This window comes from Tursiops truncatus, chromosome 8 (genome assembly GCF_011762595.2).
Source record: "Tursiops truncatus isolate mTurTru1 chromosome 8, mTurTru1.mat.Y, whole genome shotgun sequence".
Lineage (NCBI taxonomy): Eukaryota > Metazoa > Chordata > Mammalia > Artiodactyla > Delphinidae > Tursiops > Tursiops truncatus.
In genome coordinates this window covers 85,452,844-85,476,432 of record NC_047041.1, presented here as the reverse complement: position 1 = coordinate 85,476,432, position 23,589 = coordinate 85,452,844, and the positions used below count along the sequence as shown (strand labels likewise).

Genomic DNA, 23,589 nt, shown 5'->3' with positions numbered 1-23,589 from the left:
TGAAAGAATTCAACCTGTATGAGATTCTAGAAAAGGCTATGGAGACAGTAATAAGATCAGTGGATGTCAGAGGTTTGGGGAGAGAGAAGGATGAACAGGCAGAACACAGAGGATTCTTAGGGCAGTGAAAATATTCTGTATGATACTGTAGTGGTAGATAATATGTCACTGTGCATTTTTCCAAACCCACAGAATGTACACCACCAAGAGTGAACCCTAATGTAAACTATGGACTTTGGGTAATAATGATGCAGTTTCACTGATTGTAACAAATACACCACTCTGGCGTGGGATACTGATGTTGGAGGCTGTATCTGTGGAGGCAGGGGGCATATGGGAATGCTATTTTTTGCTCAGTTTTGCTGAGAATCTAAAACTATTCTAAGAAATAAAGTCTATTTTTAAAAGTTAATACAATTAAAACAGAAAACGAAATAGCCACTGAAGTGGAGCCTAGAGAAGGTCTGGGGGTGGGCTGAGCATCCAAAGGGCCAGGCAGGACAATTCTTCTGCTTGAACCTTAGTCTCAAACATGTCAACATTTTATTCTTTGCCTTCCCAGTAAATACTAGACCTTTCCTTCCTAATCTGATTCCGCTTTTCTACCACAAATTAAAGGTTTTTAAAAGTCCTTTTCAACTAAAGTTAAAATAATGGCTTCCACAAGACCTAAGCACGTTTAGCATGTGCTGCTCCTGCCATTTGAACATTCCTCTATGGGACCCTCAGTCATCCTGGGGCTCCTCAAAAGAGCCAGGTTTAGTGTCTGGAAAAACTCTGAAAAAGGTCTAACTGATCCAATGAGTGACAGGCTCATCAATGACAAATAGACATCATCACAATATACTGGAGAGACATGTGCTTCAAAACCTTGTATAACCACAGCAGCACCAACCCTCATGATACTGCTCTTATCACAAAGTAGGAGATGGAGTTAGGAGTAAGGTGGGGAGAAACAGATGGCATGCCTAACTTTCGCCTGGTTCCTGTCACTGGACATTCTCTTGCCTTTTAATCTGCGACAAAGATACAGTCTTATGAATAATAACGATGAAGATATTAAGAGCGACCATGTGCAGGCAGCATTCCAGGTGCCATCACAGACGTGTTTCTGATTTAATCCTCAGGCAGGCAATACTACTTTCATTTTATGGTAGGGGAACTGAAGCCCACAGTGGTAAAGTCACTGGCCCGGAGTTACGCAGCAGGTAAGCTATGGAGCAAAGATTCACCTCAGGTCAGCCTTTTCCAGGTCAGGGCTCTGACAACCACTCTATCTAGTAACCTCCTCCTGAAAAGGAAACTGAGCCTCTGAGAACCATTATGAGACCACCAGAAAGCAACCTGGCACAGAAGAGAGCACTCAGAATGGGGAGTCAGAGGCCGTGGATGTTTTCAGAACCAACCAGCTGCGTGACTTTGGACAAGTCACTGAATCTCTCAGGGCCTCAGGTTCCTGAGCTATTAAAAATGAAAAGCTAAACTCAACCTTCCTTTTATCTCTAAAATGATATAGCTGCACAAAGTTTATACTCTTGGAACTAATTCACTAATCCAGATTTGCCTCTAATCACACTTGTTGCTAAAACAAGAGGGGCATCAGGGAACTAGGAATCTGACCTAGAAGTTGTTAGGGTAACACAGTCAAAATAAGAAGTAAAGAAGAATGCAGAATAACCCTTTTCCTATGGCAGTGCTGCCTCCCCTCCTACTTTTAACCACCAATCTTATTTAGAAAGTCACATAAAGCCTGCTGCCCGGTCTCCTCCAGCACTAAAGAGTCTACTAGTCACCAACTCCATTTGCTCTCACTACTGACCTGTCTGTATCATTTAGCACTGCTGATACCCCTCAGTCTTTAATTTCTCTCCTCTCACGGTTTCTATGACCTTGGACTTCCCCGGCTTTCTGTTTATCAGCTTCATCCCTGCAATTTTACACACACTCTCCAGACAGCTGTGATTGAGAAACTCTGAGAGTTTTTCAATCTTGGCACTACTGACATTTGGGGTCAGTATTTCTCTGTTGTGGGGAAATGTCCTGTGCACTGTAAAATACGTAGCAGCATCCCTGGCCTCTATGTAGTAGAGACAGTAGCACTGCTCCCCAGCCCCAATTATGACAACCAAAAGAGTCTCCAGGCATTGTTAAATGCCCTCTGGGTACAAAACTGCTTTCTCTCTATAACCTCCTCCTTAGCAGTTTCATCCCATCTTTGCAATTCAACTACCATCTCCATGCAGTTAGCTCCTAAGCCTGAGTTTTTTCTTGAGGTCTCTAGTCTCACCATTCCTTTTGATGTTTATCTCCACCTGGATACTTTCCTATTACTTAAACCATCAAGCATCAAACTGAATCCTCTCCCTCCTCCTCATGATTGTCACTGCTACCATTTTGGACACTTACATATTAGGCACTATTCTAAGCACTTTACATGTGTTACTTCAATTAATCATCACAATGATACCATGAGGTAGCAATTATTATTATATCAATTTCATAGATGAAGAAACTGAGGTACAGTGGGGATAAGAAACCTGCCCAAATTCACACACATAGTAGGTGGCAAAGGTGGAGTCTGAACCCACATAATTTGACTACATAATCTGCCTTCTAAACACAACATTATTCTTTCATATCTTCCCTTCAAACCTTGTCCTGTTCCCCTCTCCCCCTTAACGATACCACAGTTTAGGCAATCACCCAGGCTCTAAACTCTGGAATCAAGTTTTATTTTCTCCACTAGATAACAGGTGCCTTGACTTAATACCTGGAGGAGAAATTCAAACATCTTTGCTAGGGTCTGGCACATCATGGCGGTCAATACCTTCTGACTGAGTGTCAGAAGCCATCCCGCACCAGCCTCTCCACCACAGTCTGGCTGAAGAAGCCTCCCCCTTTACCTATGAACACCCCTTCTTGCACCCCTTTCCCACCACTCCCCACTAAATAAATATACCCATTCTCTAGACTCAAATGCTCCATTTAAGCTCCACCTGCCCCCCCACAACCTAGACCCTTTAATCCAGCCCCACTCTCACTTGAACCACTAATCTGCCGAAACACAATTCTAAGACACAGAGAGCTTCTGAGTGATTTGAAGAAACTATTTAGGATTCTGATCCTACCTCCAACTTGTTCCAGGCCAGCTTTCTCTCCTTTCTCATCTCCACTTGGCCCTGAATCCTTGGCTTCCTGATCTTTACCTCAAATCTCACCTTTCGCCCTTCAGACTTAGTAACTATATGTGCTCTTCAAGCTCTCCTTCTCCGTGTTTAGACCTCAGATTTGCCTTATATAGTCTTTGGCTTGGCTTGTACCTTTGACTTTCAGAATCGCATTCCCTTGGACAGGAACCCCACATTTCAGTCAGAACACTCCAGCCTTCCTCTATTTCTGCCAGCACGCTTCTCCCTGAGGCTACAAATTTTGGTACTTGAGCCTAAGTACGCTGTTGTTCTTTACCAGCTTCATGCATATGACCCTGTAATACGCTTCTTCTGAACCTCCTCCCTTTCATGGTTTTCCCTCCTTGACACACAAACATAAATACACAGGTACACGCGCACACACATACACAGAGCATTAGAGGCTCAGGACTATGTTTCCTAGAGGTTGTGTACTTGAAAGATCCTAATAAACACTTGAATCTACTAATCAGCTGTGAAGTGGATAGCAACTGTGTGCCCCAGTCATCTGAGACACAGTCACAGCAGACTGATAAGTAGCCCTAGTATGAGAGACGGAGATCTAACCACTATGGCTGTGTCATCATTGCCAAGCACTGTCTCCTCCCAGGACCGCCTGTTCATGCTGTCAGCTGCTATGAATTTATTGCCATGACAACTTGATGTGTAACCCAGCGTCATGGCACTGATCTGGAGGCACCAGAGAAGAGTTCAAGAGGGATGCTGAGCTCACTTTGAATGGATACTATTGCTTGCTCTTAAGACGCTTCTCTCTGCCTGACCCCAGGGTGGCAATAAAGAAAGCAATTATAAACTTCTGAGCAACACTTTTCCTGAGTGAAAAGAAAAAAACTTCTGGGTGTCCCCTGTAGAAATGTGAAAGTAGAAGAACGGGTCCCCTGAGACACCCAGGGCCTATAACAAACAAGAATATGAGTGAGAGCTTCTATTCCACCTTCTTTTCTAGCTTTCTTTCTGCCTTAACCTGTGTATAAAATAGAAAGACAACTTCTGCTTCAGAAGTTACTGTGTAGGAAGTGGGAAGTAGAAGGTGCCACTGAAAGCTTCAGGGGCAACTAAACAGAAATTATACTATTTTTAAACCTCTCAGACTTGAATATACAAAGAAAGCCTATTTTATCCACTGAAGATTCAAGCAATTACATTAAAACAAGACTCACCCCTCACCTCCATTTCAGTTCTCTAGCCACACACCTTTCCTGAAAAGCCACAGCTATCTGTATACTACAGAAACCACAAAACCAAAACAGCTGCCTGCCACCAAGAAGGGTCAGGAAAGGGCACTGAGATGTAGGTCTCATGTTTTCTGAGTCTTCTTTGCTACAGAGGGTCAAGAATAGTAAAGCTGGTGGAGTCTGTGGTGACAGAGAAAGACTGCAGTACTGGCTCTGCTAACTCTACGCTTCTGAAGCTCAGAAAGGTGAAAGTTTTTTCATAGATATTTTTGTGAAGTTTACACAAAATAATACATGGAAAGAACTTAGTACTCTCTGGGAACATAGACACATCAGCAGAACTGTTCTGCTGGTCCAGATAACAGTAACTGTGAGCATTTATTGTGGGTTTTTCCTATGGTACCCACCAAGCTCTCACAGATACAGAGCCCCAGCCAGTTCTCTTAGAGAAAGAGAACTTACGCCCTTGGGAGTACAGATTCAAATTTCCCAAAGGAACACAGGAAGGACTTCACACATCCTAGGCACTGAAGAGCACGGATGTCAATGAGAGGCTCCTAGCCCCTGTTTCAGTAGATAGCCACAGGTTGTGAGTGAGCCTTTTCCAGTTTGATAAGGTCAGATGCTGTCCACTTCCACAACACAGAAGCAAAGCACCGGAAGGACAGGTCACACCCTGCCCCTCAGCACCTGCACAGTCTGGAGATATAGTCAGCTCCCCAACCTCAAACTTGTCTCTATTATATTTGCTCTCTTTAGCCGACTGAAACCCTACTACACCCCCTTGAGCAGCTAACAATCTGCTAACCTAAGAACCATAGGGCTTGTTAAACAACTACAGTTTCTAAAATACTTTCTGGACCATCAAAAGCTGTGATACCAATCATCTTCCATCATTTCTTATCTCCTCCTCAAAAGTTTCCATTTGCAGGATACTCATTAATAAAAACATAATATTTGTCTCATTTTACTGATGAAACTGAAGGCTCAGACAAATCAAATGATGGACGTAATAAGTGCCAGTATTTGGACTCGGGTCATCTGGCTCCAATGTCTGTGCTCTTTCAACATAGAAGTAAAGGAAAGCATGGCATACTCAATCTAACATTTTTTCCCTAAAAGTCTGAACAAACTCTACATTTGTATACTATTGCCAACCCATCTTCTAAAACTAAAAAGTTAATAACTTCCTACAACTTCTACTAATTCCATATAGCAATCATAGAAAGGCAATTTATTGCAATCATTAACCCTGTGGCCTTGGACAAGTCAATATACCTCTTAAATGTTTCTTCATCTGTAAAATGGGGATTATAAATGTCTAATTAATCAGGTTGAGCTAGGAATTAAGGTGATATCATAGAATCTGTTTCACCTGCTAAAGAAGTAAACAAAAGCTATTCAGCAATGGGGTGGAGATCAACTGGATCACGGGTTGAACGGAAGTGTTCTACACAACCACAGAGCCCTGGCGGATTTTGCCCTTTGGCTAAATGCAGAGGCAATCAGGGGAGAGGCCAGTTTTCAAATTTTACATTCACACATACATACAAGCACTGACAAACAGACCTGGCTGACTGAGGTTGCATTCTGTAGCTTTAGCCTCAAGATATCAAAAAAGGGAAACCCCACATTTCTCCTTGAGTAAACCTGAATTTTATTTCCTAGCTGAATGAGGTTGAACTAAAAGGAAAAGGGGAGGGAGGGGGACAGGAAAGAAGGAGACCCTTAAATAAAACTCTGGGTGGTTTTTATCACTATTATCACAAAAAGTTCTATACCTAGCTACCCAGGCTCCTAAATTAAATGTCAAATACAATCCTACACTGGAAACGTGAAGTGTGGCTGCTATGGGGGAGCCCTGACAGCTCCACTCCCTTCTTCACGTTGGCCATGTAATAAGCCCTTTAAGCTCTGGCTAAGAGTAAATTATCAAGGCTCCTGTCAGTGCAGAGAGGAGCTGGAGCGGGGAAGAAGGACATCACAATGTGCTAATTTTATTAAGCCATTTAAAACTCAATCCCTTTGATTTCTAACAATGCTCCAGCCCACTAGGCAGCTCAGAGACCACGTCCACCTAGTTTTAAAATGCCTGGAGTTGATTTGTACGGTGCTTCAATTAGGAGCTCTGGGGCTCCAATAGAAAGAGAACAGCCAAAGGGTAAAGCCGAAGGGAAACGGAAAGTAGGGAGGGAACCAGAATCTCAGTGGTGTTTACTTTAAAGTGGGGCTATATCTCCTAATGTGTCTCTTAAATGCCACACATGATTTCTTTTGTGGCTCTTAATTTCTCTAATTTTCTTTTAATTTGACACCAGGCAGTTTTGCTAACTAGAGAGTTTGCTCCATAACAATAAACATAATTGCTTCTAGGCACTGATTTGTTTCCATTGGGAATATATGGACACACAGCTGCACACTCCCCAAGGCAGATATATTTGCCTTGACTTGAATGGGCAATAGACACAGAACCAACAACAGGCAGGGCGGCCATGCAAGGCCCACAGAGTCAGCCAGCCAGGCAGCAACACCTAGGGGGCTCAACTATGGAGATTTAACTCAATTTATTTGCATGTCATTATCACTCGAAGAGGCAGCAATGGCCCTTTAAAACCTGAAATCTGTGTCACTAATGCCGGGAAGTGTTAACTGATCAAAGTGCAGAATTCAGTTAGTTATGAACAGGTGGCTTATTTTTCTCCACCAGTATTAGAAGATCTCCTAAACTCCTGGAGGGGGTGAGGGGGGGAAACTACCCCCATGTACCCTTGCCCTTCTACTGGAAACAGTGGGGTGGGTCTCAGGACTAGGAGAAAGCTAGCAGCAGCCATCATTTACAGGATGTTGTCCTAAGCATTTTAAATGGATTATCTCATTTAATCTTCCTAACAACCCTATGAAGGATGTACTATTATCCTCTATTTTGCAGCTGAAAAACAAAAATACTGAGAAATGGAGAGGTTAAGCACAGGATCTGCTCAAGACTGCATAGTTATCAACTCTGGACAGTATCGGTCCCAGTGAGCTTTTAATAACTGTAAAATACTGCCTCCCCCTGACAGAGGCTAACATTAGATTTCTGAACCTCATTCCTGTCTAGAAGAGGAGAGGAGAAAGAAAAAGGACTATTCGCTGCTGACAATTCAAGTGAAGGCCTAAAAGAAGTGATTCAGACAGTAATCTCTCTCTCAACAGCTTTACTGAGATATAATTCACATTACCATACAATTCGGTGGTTTTTAGTATATTCAGAGAGTTGTGCGATCACCACAGTCAATTTCAGAACATTTTTATCACCACAAACAGAAAAAGGAATCACACAATATCAGGTCTTTTGTGAATGACTTCTTTCACTCAGCCTAATGCTTCTGAGGATTACCCTTGTTGCAGCATGTGTCAGGACTTGACTGCTTTTCATTGCCAAATAGTCTTCCACTGTGTGGATATACCACATTTTATTTACCCATACATTGGTTGTGTTGTTTCCACATCCTGGATAGTATGAATAATGCTGCTATGAACACTGGTGTGCAGTTTTTGTGTGGATGTATCTTTTTATTTCTCTTGGGTATATACTCCAGGATGGAATTGCTGGATCACACGGCAACTCTTATGTTTAACCTTCTGAGTAACTGGCAGGTCATATTCCAAAGTCACTATACCTTTTTACATCCCCCCCCAAAATTTATGAGAGTTCCAATTTTTCCACATCCTTGTCAAATGGACAAAACTTCTCTTTACTGGGAAAACTACAGAGCTATAGTCCTAAAAGCTGTCGACCTTCTTGAGCTCTGCTGTAATTGCCTGGGTGACCTTGGGCAAGAACCTTTACTACCCTGGCACCTCAGTGTCCTCACCTATAAAGTGGAGGGCCTGGAGCAAATGGCTTCAGACTTCCCACTGTGCCCTGCATTTATTCATTCTGTCACATGATGGGAGACACCCTGACCAGTGGGGAGGTAGATGCTGTGAAACAGATAGCTTGAAGCTGACTACTCGATTGTGTATCTGACTTTGCATTAACTCAGTTTCCATTGTGCCTGAATAACCTTAGACTGTGACTATCATGCCTGCCTCAAAAAACAAATAAACAAACTCACAGAATCTGCTTATGCTATTAGGAAGAAAAGAGAAATGCCTTATTATGTAAAGGTTCCACTTGGCAATAACGGCAGACTGGCATTCAGGATTTTAGTTTCCTAAATTGGGGTTCAAAGATAGAAATGGATTCAAATGATAAAATGTATATATTTATAAGAAATAATGTTAGGTGAAAAAAGCAGGACATAAACTATGTGTATGTGTGTGTGTGTGTGTGTGTGTGTGTGTGTGTATAGTTATAGTTTTATATATATATATACACACATAGAATAATAGTTATATAACTCTTGAACAACACTGGGGTTGGGGAGCCAGCCCGCTGACCCTCTATGCAGTTGAAAGTCGTTGTATGACTAAGAGTCAGCCCTCCGTTATGGGATTCCTCCAGACCCGCAGTTCTGGGTTCTGCATCCACAGATTCAACCAACTGCAGATCATGTAGTTTCGATACTATAGTATTTACCTTTTTTTTTTTTTTTTTTTTTTTTTGCGGTACGCGGGCCTCTCACTGCTGTGGCCTCTCCCATTGCAGAGCACAGGCTCCGGACGCGCAGGCTCAGCTCACGGGCCCAGCTGCTCCACGGCATGTGGGATCTTCCCGGACCGGGGCACGAACCCGCGTCCCCTGCATCGGCACGCAGACTCTCAACCACTGCGCCACTAGGGAAGCCCCTATAGTATTTACTATTGAAAAAAAATCCTCATGTAAGTGGACCCGTGCAGTTCAAACCATGTTGTTCAAAGGTCAATTATATATAGAATAATAGGACTCTTCTATCTGAAAGGCAAAGCACCATAATATTAATCAGCTTTCTCACTGCTGTGTTTCGAAGTATGGAGTATTGACCATGTGTACCAAGCTGCACACTAAAAAAGCAGAACTCAGAACTACCAAATTAGATGTTCTGAGTGAGGCTCAAGAATCCTCAATTTTAGAAAAAAGTACTGAAAGTTTACAAACTACTGCAGGTAGCAGAAGACTGGCTGATTTCTTCTTTCTACATTATAGTTGTCTGTATTTTCTACATTTTTCTACGAAGAACATGTATCACTTTTGTAACTGGGGGATGGGAAAAGGGGAAATCGTTTCGTTTTGATAAAGGCAGGGAGATGGTGAAGGAGGGCAAAGAGCTGGCTTCTCCTCTTCCTGCTGCCCAAGTGTCTACAGAGGATGAAAAGAGGTCACATTTGCTTCTGGGTGATTTCCATGCCTCAGAGCCTAGACTGGACCTGAGAAAGCACTGGTATTTTTCCCATTTGGTGTCCTTCACACATAAGGGGAAACTACTGAAGCACTTGCCTTAGTTCTCCATTTGGCCAGGGCTAAATGCTCTGGGGCTGTCATGGATCCTTTGTCATCTCCCCATATTTTCTCCAGTCCTGGGACTCTAGAATTGTGGGAAGCTGTGGCTGCAGGATCCAGTAAGGGAGGTAAAAGAAGGGTGCGAGGGAAAAATAGTTAGTGAAGAGTCATATTGCTAGGGATGACAGGCTATGTATAAATATCAACTTACCCATGGGTTCAACAACAGTGTGGGGGTGAATAACATGAAGGAAGATGAATCTGAAGTCCAGTCCTGTTCCCACCACTTACTAGCAAGTTGTTTAATCCCTGCAAGTCTTGGATTGCGTATCCATAAAACAGGGCAAATGATATTTCTTTTCATATGGTTGCTGTAATAGATAATGCATATCTATTACTAGGTACCACGCTAGCAGGGCTTGAGGATACAGAGATAAACACAATTCATGTCTTCCAAGATTACTTCTTTTTTATGTAAAGTGAAGAAATAGGTCAACAGGGACTTCCCTGGTGATCCAATGGTAAAGAATCCTCCTTCCAATGCAGGGGACGTGGGTTTGATCCCTGGTTGGGGAACTAAGATCCCACATGCCATGGGGCAACTAAGCCCATGCGCCACAACTACTGAGCTCACACGCCTCAACTAGAGAACCCACCTGCCACAAACTACAGAGCCACGTACTCTGGAGCCCGCGCCACAACTAGAGAAGAGAAAAGCTGCACACCACAATTAGAGAGAAGACCACACGCCGCAACAAGTGCCGCAACGAGTGCCGCAACGAGTGCCACAACGAAAGATCCCTCATGCCGCAACGAAGACCTGATGCAGACAAATAAATAAATAAATAAATGAAAAGAAACAGGTCAGTAATTCTAATAACCTTCCAATGAAAGAAACACTTTTGAATGAACCAACTTCATAACTGAGGCATCTCAATTCTCTCCTTTAGATGGATGAATAAATACTGCCCCAGTGAATACTTCTATCTTGAGGCAGGACAAGGACCAACACAAGGCCTGACTTGACCCAGGTGAATAACAGGACACTAACACCAAGAATTCAAGTTAGGTTTTGCTTATATCCATTACTATTTGTACATGCAAAACCTATCATTTTAACAATAGTCTGATTAGCACTGGAGTGGAGGACTGGGCTATGTTCCATGTCAGTGATATCAGCTATTAGAAAGGTCTGTAAGGTCCTCTTGCAATTATAAAATGCTCTGTAAATGCTAAATAAAAATAAAATAAGAAAACAATCCTCAGTTCTATTTAACTAATTTCATGTTGCTAGACAGATCTTTGGTTTCATACTTCAGTAAGAATACCTGTAGAAATCGAAAAAAAATAAGGAAAAGAACCTGATTATATTTTAGACAATCTTAGTATGATTAGATCCTATGTTTAATCCCACTCCAGTCACAGAGAATAATGTGAACCACTTGGCTCGAGTTTAAGATGATTTTTGGGAATAACTTATTAAATTAATATGAATTTGAGATACACAAACATGGTTTAAACTGTTTGTTTCAAGCACACACCAGCTATAGGAAACAGCGAATGGTGCACCTTACATGGAAAGAAAAGCAATCAATATATCATAGAAAAAATAGCTATTATTAACTGAATAATGAGAGGTTAGTTAGATTGAGCTTAGCATCTTATACTTTAGTTCAATACTTTCTGGGAGACTGAGCATGGGGAAGGAAAGGAAGGAAATCAATGTGTTTTCTAAGTTTCAGTTCCCTCTGGGTAAACTATGAAAGATAATTGCATAGTCACTACAAAGGAAAGCTGTAAAGAACTCAGATGCTCTAAATTTCCTAAAAATCTAGTCCGGACATATACACACATACATATCCCTGATTAACTACATCTTTTAATTTCCCCAAAGTCTAGCATAAATATAAGAAATCTAGCGACTAAAATGCTGCTTTGTGCAACAGATGTTTCTGAAAAGTCTGGCTGCAAAAAAAAGTTTGCAAACTGGATCAAGTCAAACGCATTAGGATTATTTAATAGACCACTTCCAATTAAACAAAATAAAGACTGTTATTAAAAATAATTTCTTTCCACTGTACACAAGTTCTGGATCCCTGGAGGTCTGCCCCCTTTAAAACAGGGCTCACCACGGCAACATGCACGCACACCACTTCATCTGGACCTGTGCCTTATTTAGCAACCATCTCTGGCTCTCATACCCATCCTTGGGCTCACCCCTAGTAGCTGGGATTTGATGTCTCCTGCTGTTCCTCTGGTTTGAGAACTCAGCCCACTCCTGGACCATGGCGATGGCCTTGATCATCCTCCTAATTCCTGACCAGGACTCCTTTCCCTTTTTTTGGCTTTGCTACTTCTCTGCTGGCCATAGCTGTTTAAAGGAACCCTGTCCTCTCAGGGAGCCCAAGCTGATGACTCAGTTTACCTCCCTTCCCCTCCCTTACTCCTTTGCTCCCTCAGCTCAATTTATTTGTTTTCTAAGCCTGGAATTTTATGTATTTCACTTTTTTCAAGGTTGAAATCATTTGGACTTACAAGGGCTCTTCTGGCTATTTGCTGAAAGAACGAAGAAAACCAAAACACAAGATGGCAGGAAAATAACCAAGGTCCAGCACAGTTTCTAGTTCCCCCAGACACACTGAATCAGAAACTCTGGGGGTGGGTCCAGTACTCTGTATTTTAGTAAGTCCCCCAGGCGATTTTCATGAACACTGAAGTTTAAGAACCATTGCTCTGAAGAAAAGAGGATTTCTGACAAATATTTTGGACAAAATGAGGCATCTCATTAAGAAGTCTATATTACTGACATAGAAGAATGTTTAAGATATTCTGTGTGATAAAACCACAGCTATGGTATAATTTTTGTAATACATCTTCGAAGCGTATTTCCACGTGAAAAAATGTCTAGGAGGTTACACACTAAGCTGTTAATAGTGGTTAATTTAAGGGAAATCCATTTTCCTTTTCCTTTATGGATAGCTGTATTTTTTTATTATTTATTATTTTTATTTATAGCTGTATTTTTTTATTTTTCCTTTACGGATAGCTGTATTTTTAATCTATAAGCATATATTATTTTATAATTTAATAAAAGGTTAATCTAGGCATCTTCCACTCCTCTCTGGCAAAACTGAGAGGTAAAAATTAACTCAGTCCCCGGTAGACCTCAGTGTCTGGACTAATACAGCTTTGTGAGGCTTTAGGGAATTCTAGAGGAAGTGAGGCAGAGAGAGTGTTCGGGGCTCCATGACTCAGTCAGTGCTTCTATGTAAAGCTGCTGTGCCAGAAAATGACAGGTCATAAAGCCTAGGAGATTCTGCTCTTCTTAAATAAGCCAACTTAAAAAAAGGATGGTGGGGTTTGGAGGGAAAACAGAACAGACTAAAAACTTAATGAGTTCTTTTGGAAGACACCAATTTGTTTCTGGGAAAATTTTCTTTGTTGCAGAAATTATGTATTTAAGTGTCCCATTTTGCATCCCCTTTTTGTGATCTAACAGTCATCCTGCAATTATGATGGTCCTTCTTCAAGCTGGCTCCAGGTAAAAATGGCATACACATATGTTAGGCTAGAAAGCGGCTTGAAAATAAAATAGATTAGTGGGAAATTATCCAGGGAGAGACAAAGAGAAGACGAAAGAAAGGTGAGTGTGTATAAACATATCCAAGATCAAGTGAGGTCCTAACAAATATCCTTTAGCTTATGATGCATCGTAGGAAAATCCTGAGGTTTCCACGGGTTGCTCTCATGGGGACTACTCAATTCTTTCAGCTCTGGCAAGTTTCCCATCAGAAGCACTATATGCATTCATAAAGGTTCCCAAAGCACTTTACCTGTATTATCACCATGCACAGAAGCCACTCAGTGTAATCTGTACACATTCTCTTGCTCTTCACTGTCTATAAGCATGTGGGTGTGGCAGAAAGAGGAAATACAGTTGTCTCCTTCAGGATAGCTGTTGTCCCAGAAACCAGAGAAACTCGGTAAAAAAAGCTTTCTGTTATCTTTAATAATTAATTGGTTCATCTTTACTAAAGGAAAACTACTTTCATATAAGTGGTTTTGAGGGAGGGAGGTCTTTCTACTTTGAGCTAAGAAAATCGACAAAAGTTACCCCAATGTGTTCTTATCAATAAAATGGGAAATAAAAGCTAATTTACAAGGTTACTGCAACGATCACAAGTGTGTCAGAGGAGAGGGACAATAACAAGTTAGTGCTTAATGGGGGCAGTTTCAGTTTGGGATGATGGAAAGAGTTCTGGAGATGGATGGTGGTGATGCTGCACAACAATGTGAATGTGCTTAAGGCTGCTGAGCTGCACAATTAAAAGTGGTTCAAATGGGAAATTTCATTATGTATATTTTACCACAAATTTTTTAAAAGGTATGTAAGGCTCCTAGCACAGTGCCCGGCTCTTATTAGGTGCTCAAGAAATGCTAGTCTTATTCCCCTTATAAAATTTTTTAATTAAAAAAAAGACAGTATAAAAAGCCAAATAAAATCACGCTCCTTTCCCTATTTAATTGTGAAAGGCTTTGACTCTCAGGCAAAGCCAGCTGGCACCAGTACCGGGTAGTGCCACAGCAAACGTCTGAGTAGGAGAAGGGAGGCTACATTAGTCATAATCCCTCTGGCACGTTCAGTTCCCAGTCCACCCACAACCCTGGTATGGCGTCTCCCAGAATATCAATCCTACAGCCCCCAACATCTTGCGAAGAAAGCTGGGAAGCTTAAACCATTTCCCAGACCAGACTCCAGCTCATGAGGGCAAAAGTATTCACAGTGGCAGCTGGCTCCCGTTAAGTGGGGGAGTGACAAGACGCTAGTACTGAACACCAACTGGATAGGCCTGAGCTTGTTCCAGTCCCCAGCATTAAGCTGATGGTATCTCTGATGCCTTTGGTTGGATTTAATGGACACAGAGGCCAGTAGTCTCGAAGGCCCGGTAAAAGAAGATTAAAAATGCACTTGTCTGCAGTTCAGAGAAAACAATGAACGATTATGTGTTGTAAATCATAAAATAGAGAAAGGGAAAAATAGATGACTTATCTTCAGGCATGTTAGAACATGGCTTTTGATGGGTAGGCTTAATTAGATCTTGATGCAATGTTCAGATAGATCATCATTAACATCCCTCGAATTTAGCTCAAGGAGAATGAAATACTTGGGGTACCAATATCCAATTAATTCCAAAACAATACTTACTTTAGGGTCTGAGCTCTTGAACTTTAACCTTTCCACCAACTCTATCATAGCCGCCTTCAGTCCGCCTGAATCTTTGCTCTAGAAGAAAGAAAAGTCAGGGGTCATCAGACAGCATTTTGTTGCTCTCTCGAACACAAACAGCATTTCATGGGACAATGAAACGGAAGGCAATTTCTTCTTATCACCCGAGAGGACTAAACGACTAAGAAAAGATGTGTTGCCCCTCTTCCTCTTCTCTATGGACAAAGAGGGTCAGGACATAAATTGCCCAGTGACCTGAGAGAACAATTGGAACGAAAATTAAATGCAATTTGTACAGGCTGACTCACTGCTTCATCTCAGGGCTCAACTGCACCAGTATTCACAGAGGGCTGAGGCTTTGCAAAAGAGATTTCTATCTGGGATGTCTATTTTATGACCAAGTGATTTTTATTTTAAACTTCTACATCACAAATACAGAAGTATGCAATATTAAATATTCTCACAAAAATAAAAACAAAGAAAATTCCCCAAGATTTAACCCTAATTGGAAATGGTATTTCAGTGTATTCAGTTGAATACAGGTTTTTGAGTCAGAAATATAAGGTTTCAAATTTGGGGTCGGCATTAACGAGTTGACTAACCTCAGGCAAATACTGACTTTCTTGAAAACTTCTCCCTCTTCGATAAAATGGGGATTATAAAAAGGGTTATTTTGAAGCTTAATTGAAATGCTGTTTGTAAAGGCGTTAGCACACTACGTGGCACACAGTAAGTGCTCAATAAATGTCACCTATTATATTGTTGTTATTACTGCATTATAATGATTTAGACTAGCAAAATCCAACAGAAATATAATGTAAGCCACAAATGCAAGCCACATATATAATTTTAAGTGTTTGAGTAGTCACAAAAATAAAAGGAAATTAATTTGAATACATTTTACTTAACTCAGTATATCCAAAATATTATCATTGCAACATGTAATTTCAACATGAGGTATTTTATACATTTTTTTCATACTAGGTCTTTGAAATCTAGTGTGTATTTCACACTTACAGCCCAATTCAATTTGGACTTACCACATTTCAAGTGCACCAAAGCCATCTATGGCTAGTGACTACTGTACCGGTCAGCACAGATTTAAAGCACAGACTAAAGCCACACTGCCTGGATTCAAGTCCCAAATCTACCACTAGATCTGTGTGACCTCAGGCAAGTCACTTAGCCTCTCAGCGCCTCAATTTCCTTATAGTATGAAGCTAATAATAGTACCCATTTCATAGGGTTGTAGAAAGACAACATGAGCTCATATACATCAAGGTACTTGGAACAGGGCCTGGCACATGCTAAAGACAATAGATGTACGAGACATATTTATTATTACTGTCTGTCTCCCTCACAATATTTTAAATTCCTTAAAGGTAAGAACTACACTTTTTACCTCTATCTGTGTTCAGCATCAAGAAGGTGTTCAAAAAAGTCTGCTGAATAAACAAATGAATATGCAATCTTAAGATATGAATGCCCTTATAATAATACATGTGTGTAGCACAATGTAAAGTCACATGAATTAGTTTATTTTCTTATCTCAACTCCTTGGGGATAGGATAGGATAATCACTCTCATTTTACCAGTGTTGGAAAGGAGGCATGAGTAAGTAAAATGACTTGTCATTTTTATGGGTATGGGACAATAAATAAGTACAATATAAACAAGTACTACAAATGTCTGTTCTTCAAAATTGGCCTCAGAATCAGTGATAGTTTCCAAATTTGGGGGGAAAATTCCAATTCCTCCAAAACAGGACCTACTTAGTAAGACTCCATCATATAGATTAAAACAGACTAAAGCCTAAATCCTTTTTTCCCCTCTAACCTCCTTTCTCTCCCAAGTCTACACAGTAAAAGTCTGATGTAACCTAAGACCGATATCTGCTTTAGATGTGCTCTCCAAACACAGCTTAGCTGACATTCCCATCCTAACTGTGGTTCTAAATTTTAATAATTTGTATTTTTAGTTTTACTTTTAAAATGATGACAACTTTCCAAATTTCTTCACCAATCTAAATCTTTCATCTCTGGTCTCACAGCAGACAGGTGGGAAAAGGAATCTGGAGGTCACACACCAGGGGAGTGCATGAGACCCAAAGTACCTAAAAAAGGGTTAAATTGCCAGACACAATCCTGCTTTTATGAGATGATCAGACAATAAAGACTGTCTGGTGATATCATTCCTCTAACCTGCTTCTCATTGGCTGGAACAAGCAGGTCACTTGTCCCTGGAAAACTCTTTTCCCCCACATCCCAGCTGCCAGCACCCATTTTAAGCTCTTCAGAAAGAGCCTTTGATATATTATGACTTTCCCCCTGGCTCTAGAGAACAGAAAGGAATGCACCAAACTGTGTCTTAAAACATTCAGAAGAGAAACAGGACGACGAAGGAATCCCTAAGAAGCAGACAGCCTGTTTGCAGGCAGATGTGCCTTGTGTGGAGAGATAAGGGAACCCTTAGCCTTCTTTCATAAAAACAGTGTGTCAGCAGAATCCTTCCTCCTTTTTACAAAGCATCCGCAGCACTGCCTACCCAGGGGAGTGACAGAGGAGAGGCACAGAGACTCTTCCTTCAGGAAATTCACCCATACTACCTCCCCACCCCTCTCTCTTTGAGAATATTCTCAGAGATAATTGGGGTCTGTATTGAGCCAGCCTCTAAACGGCTGGTGAAAAAACCTTCCCCAATAGCTTTTTTAACCCCTCCCCCACCAAATAAGCAGTTGGTCAGAAGGGAGAGGGTCCTCTGGGCAGACCCTCCTCTGACAGTGGCAGAGCTGGGTAAGAGTACAAATGGACAACCCTGGCCCCAAAGCCACTTCCTTTCTTTTCGCACACCCCAGTCCCTTCCTGCAACTCAAGGAGCATTGTACACAGATGTTCAAGCGAATACATCCAAGCTCTGGGCACATCTCTCTCCAACAGTCGCCTTGGCCACACCTGGGTCCTACAAACGCGCATATCAGGGGCGGGGTCTAATGGTTTGGTCCACCTTTGGGAGGATGGGCTCAGAAAGAGCCTCTGCAGGCCCTGGACGCAGTGTCAGGACATTTCATCAGGTAATTCTTGGGTCCTGGATACTTGGAGAGCGGTCTAGAAGGGGGCAGCCATGGCCAAAGGAAAGACCCTCAAAAGCATAGGGCAGGGGCACAGAGCTGTCTAGGTCTAAGGTGGTATTTGAGTATGAGTGGCCCCAAACCATCGGGTAGTATCATGTTTTAGTTAATTATTTGTTTGCAGAGGGCAGTCATCAGTCAAAAGGTAACTGGAATAGACAATACTTTCAGAGTTCCCTACTGTGGTGGAATGGAGGAGTTGCCTCTGAAACCTGTGTTCTAATTGAGAAGTTAGACGAATTCTAACCTTGTAGACATTTGGTTCCATAAATGGCCAGATTATGCTATGTCAGTCCCTGGGGGAAGCACTGTGAGTGAAGAAGTGAGATTCGCCTGATACCGCTCTTCCTCACCTCCATTCCACACAATGCATTCCAAGAACACAGGAGCTCAATGTGAGCCTATCTTGTTTATGTACCTCTTTCCTCCCCCAAGAAGAGTGTAGATTAAAACAAGACAAGCGCTATGTTGTGTAACACCCCTCAAAGTTTGATCCATCTATGGAGATGGGGGATGCTTCATAAAAGCCAACTCCTAGGGATGAATCATAATAAAGCCAAAGAAAGGACAAAATGCCTACATTTGAAGGTATTCTTTATTCTCCAAGGCACTTTCATATGCTCTTTCATTGGCATTTCACAATAAACCAAAAATTCTCACTTTACAGCTGGGAAAAATGGCTGGTGAAAATCAAATGAGAAACCCCCAAATCACAGAGCCCATACACTGTTTAACTAGCATTACACAGTAACACAATAACTAAAAGGTAGTGTATTCACAGTGTACAATAGAGAGAAATGGTTCTGTGGAAGTCAAATGATGTCCACCAAATCACAGAGCTAGTCAGTAGCAAAACCAGGATCAAAAAGATCTAAATGAAAAAGATTTATAACATATACAAGAGAAGAGGTTGGTATCAAGAATAATGCGGAAATACATAAGGGATTCCTGTAAATAAGAAAAAGCCAAATAAGCATAAAAAAAATCCCAACAAAGGATATGAACATAACAGAAATGCGAAACGGCTAACACACATATGAAAAGATGTAAAAGATGCTCTAACTTACTTGTAATTATCATTTCTTATCCATCACATTGAAAAAAAAAGTTTTGATTTGATAATACCGAGTGATGAGAGACTTTGGGCAGGCTGGGGATTTTCATATGTTGCTGATATAATATAATAAAGCTACTTTGAAATCACATGCCTAGCAAGTCCATTTTTCACTTTCTCCCCTTGAGAAGCACTAACATGGGCCAGGGAGGTATGAAAAACAGTATCTATGGCAGCACTGCTTGTAATACTGAAAAACGGGCAACATCCTAAACATCCATCAATAGTGGGTGGCCAAATAAACTATGGAATTAACAAATGGGATCTGATATAGCAAATAAAAAGAATGAGACACAACGCTGAATTTTTTAAAAGTTGCAAAACAATGCATACTATATCATTTATTTAAAAAGCATAAAACTATTCATTTTTATGGGTGATACATATGTATGTAAAAGACTAGAAAGCAATGACTGGAAGGACTAGTAGTGGGAATAGTAGTAGGAAGAGTCTTCGACTTACATAAATTTATTCCTATTATCTAATTAAGATTTAATATACAAAAAGGAAGGGAGGGAGGAAGAGAGGACAGATCTAGGGCTTCTGCTTCGAGTGTCTCTCTCCATGAGTTTGCCTAAGTATAAATACTGGGGCACTGTTCCTTTTGCATGCAAACATGAACCAAAGGTATAAGAAAGGGTTCTCTACCTAGTATTCATGTATCTATTTCCGGGAGTTTGAAATCCCCAAAGCTGTACACAGAATTTGCAATGTACATGCACTTTTCTATGAAAAGGGACTTGAGCGCTCCCCAAAGTCCCCCAAAAGTTTAACTTTCCTAGTGTAAAGGGCATTGCATAAAGAGAAAGGAGACTCAGGCTCCATTCCTACTAATTGCTATATGAGCTTGGAAAAGTCATTTTACATCTCTGAGTTTCTGTTTCTCAACCTGTAAATGAGGAAAATGGGCCAAATCAGAACCTACAGATTTGCAGGCTGCAGCCTACACAACTTTGGTTTTGTTGTGTTTTTAGAGTGTTGTCCCACACAGCATACTAGAAATTTTAAATTCATTGTCAACATTTAAAAACCAGGAGATACGACATAATAAAGATTTCCAGCTTCTTCTAAAAATCTGAAAGGTATGACTGTACTGGGCTCCCTCTCCCACATAGCAGCAACCGGCTGAAGCTGAGTAGCAACTACCCGCTTTAGGCAAGGCAAGCTCCCTCCAGTTTGCCATAGTTACCCTGGCTGGCTTCTCTCATTTACATTACCTTTCTGGTCCCTGTAGACATTTGAAGTTGCTACCCCTGCAAGAACTCCCTCTGAAAGTTTTCTGTCTCTAAGGGTCCTTGTGTTTGAACACCAAGGAAGTTGGCATGTTTTTCTTCAAAGGGGTTCAGAATACCTCATAAACACATGTCCATCCATTCACTCCAAAACACAGAAATAATACAGCTCATTCTAATGCAAACATTCTTTGAAAATGGGCAAGAGGCAGAAACAAAAGTGGAATATGGTAGGTAAAAGGGACATCAGAATAAGATCTTGACAACCAGTCTCTGTACTTTCATGGGAGTCAGTCTAGTCTAATGCCAATAACCAGCTGGGCACCAAAAGAAAAGTCATGTGTCAGTAGAAATGTAAGTGTAAATCACTTAATATCCTAAACTGGTTCCTAAATATTGAATTCTGTATTATAAAGAATCAGAAGATGCTGAGTTCAGAAAGAATACTGGCTGCGTATTTTGGTTTTTTCCTATCCCACTAGCCTTGTGTTGCTACCATGCTTAAAAAAAAAAAAATCAATCCAACTTTCTATCATTTTCACAAAAAGGTTTTTTTGGGAGAAACGGTGGAAAAGGACTGGGAGATAGAATATGTAAGAAGTCCTCCGAAGGAATCCAATCAGAAAGCAAAGCCCTGACAAAAGGAAATGAAACTGAATTTTAGTACGCCATAAAATTTTAGTTTCACCACGCCATGTCCAAAAATTCTTTACCATCTTCTTCACATGACTTGATTTTCCAACTCCAAATCCACTCCTATGTTAGGCAACCACCTTTATATAGTTGCTTAGATCCAAAATATTTTGGGGGCCTGAGCAAACCTACCCCCAAGTCTTTTCAGACCTAACTCTAAAACACAGGCCAAGTCCAACTACTCTTCACCATCTCCACTATTCCCTGTTTGGTCCTAATCCAAGGAGCAACACCACTCCCACTCGCCTACCCTACACTCCATTCCCCACACAGGCACCAGAGGGAAATTTTAAGAACGTGAATCAGATCACTCATTCTCCTGCTTAAACAGTCTATGGCTACTCAGAAGGAAATCCAGTATCTTTACCATGGCCTACTTGACAGTCTGACCTCATCTACTACCCGCTATCTGGAACCCTGACTCATTATCCTCCAGCCATCTTTTTTATCCTCAGTAAGCTTGTTCCATCTCAGTGCTTCTACACTCGCTTACTTCCTCCATTCAGATCACTATGCCACCAGATCTTCCCACCACTGGCTCTAACTATACCCAGTCCTTGTCAGATCCTTAAACAGCCTCTCTCTCATTCCCCATTCCAGCCACTCTCTTTCTCCTTCCCCTAGTTTGTTATTCATGGCATTTATCATTATTTTAAATGTTATTTACTGTTTAACTTGCTTGTGTCTGTTTTGCTCTGACAACAAAAGCTCCATGAGACCAGTACTTAGAATTGTTCACTGTTAAATTCCCTACAGCCCCAAATACTCCACCTGACTGAGTGAATAGATCAAAGGAAAAAAACACCACGCCACTAATTTCAAACAACATAGAAAAATATCTTAATGAAACTGTACCTCAAAAAATTGTGGTAAAAATTAAATGACATAATATGTAGGAAGTTTATAGCACAGAACCTGGTACCTACTAAGTTCTCAATAAATTTTAGTTATCATTGTTGTTATTGTTATTATTAAGTGATTAAGTCTATTGAGTGACTGACTGCTAAGTATCAAGTACTGAGCTAGAGAAGTGCTGAATGGAAAAAAATGAACAAAACAATCTGATACAATCAAAATACTCTGTAAAATATCTAGGAAGAAAAATCCAGATGGAAGGGAAAGAATAGTTTTTTTGTTTGTTTTTGTTTTGTTTGTTTGTTTGTTTTTTGTGGTACGCGGGCCTCTCACTGTTGTGGCCTCTCCCGCTGCGGAGCAACAGGCTCCGGACACGCAGGCTCAGCGGCCATGGCTCACAGGCGCAGCCGCTCCGCGGCACATGGGATCCTCCCGGACCAGGGCACGAACCCGTGTCCCCTGCATCGGCAGGCGGACTCTCAACCACTGCGCCACCAGGGAAGCCTGGGAAAGAATAGTTTTAATAGTCTGATTAGAATATTCATAAAGTATCTACTAAATACCTTCACAGAGATAATAAACATCAGGAGATTGCGTCAGTACAACTTAGAAAGGTTAAATGTAAGTGAGAATAATTAAGAGTAGAGGCTAAATGGGATGGGTGAATGAAAATGTCCTTTGGGGTTAGACCTGGATTCAAATCCTAATCCTTCCACTTACAAACTAGGTGAACTTCCACAAAGCTCAACCTCTTTGAGTATCAGTTTTCTCATCTGTAAAATGAGAATCAGAATAATACAGGTTATTGTGGGAGTTATATTGAGATCAACTGAAATAATGAGGTGAAAAGCACCTGACCTAAAGCCACTTAATAATTATTATTATTATTCTAATCTCGGGAAAGAGCCTCAAAATTCAACAGCAGATAAGAGTTTCTAGACTCTCTTAGTTTTATAACCTCAGCTAAAGGCTAGCATTTCCATTCTTCACACACATGAAGTCAGAGTCTTTCACTCAACACAGATTACCCTGCCAGGGTTCACAGAGACCCAAAGAACAGAGTGGAGAACAGTAGGGGTGCCTCTAACCTCTTTCCCCCACGACTGCCTACTGGAAAGAAAACAGAGGCTATTTTCTAACTAGAAAATAAAGGGTGTACTGCCCCTGCCTCCTCTCCACTTCTATAAAAATTTCCTACAGTTCAGAATGTAAAACAGAATTTAAAGAGGACAACCAGCAAGACTTGGAAACCTAAAATTAGACACACCAGCTGTGTTTTGGTTAGCTAGTGCACATGGCACCAGCAGGACACTGAAATATACAGGAGCCTCTTCTCTGAAGACAAGTTTTTCACCAGCCTATCTACCCACCAGCATAGAGCAGTCAGAAGGAACAGAAGGAGAGGGGGCTGAACAGCGTTCACCAAAAGAAACTTGGTGTCCGAACTTCTACTTCTGCCAGACTACCTGGTCTGGAATTGAACGCAGAATAGAACCTTAGTTGACTCTGTAAGGATAATAAGAGTCACTAATTGCTGAGGGATTATTATATTC

General features: G+C 41.2%; 1 protein-coding gene across 6 annotated transcripts in view; it reads right to left on the bottom strand.

Annotated features, from left to right (window-relative positions):
• Positions 1 to 23,589, bottom strand: part of TRIM44 (tripartite motif containing 44) — a 118,947-nt gene that overhangs the window by 83,476 nt on the left and 11,882 nt on the right. For all 6 annotated transcript variants that reach the window (XR_012333519.1, XR_012333520.1, XM_019948347.3 and 3 more), the window contains exon 2: positions 14,995 to 15,072. Coding sequence is in view for 4 of the 6 variants with exons in the window: in XM_019948347.3 (XP_019803906.1) it covers positions 14,995 to 15,072 (78 nt within the window). In the remaining 2 variants the exon portion in view is untranslated. The remainder of the gene's footprint in view (positions 1 to 14,994; positions 15,073 to 23,589) is intronic.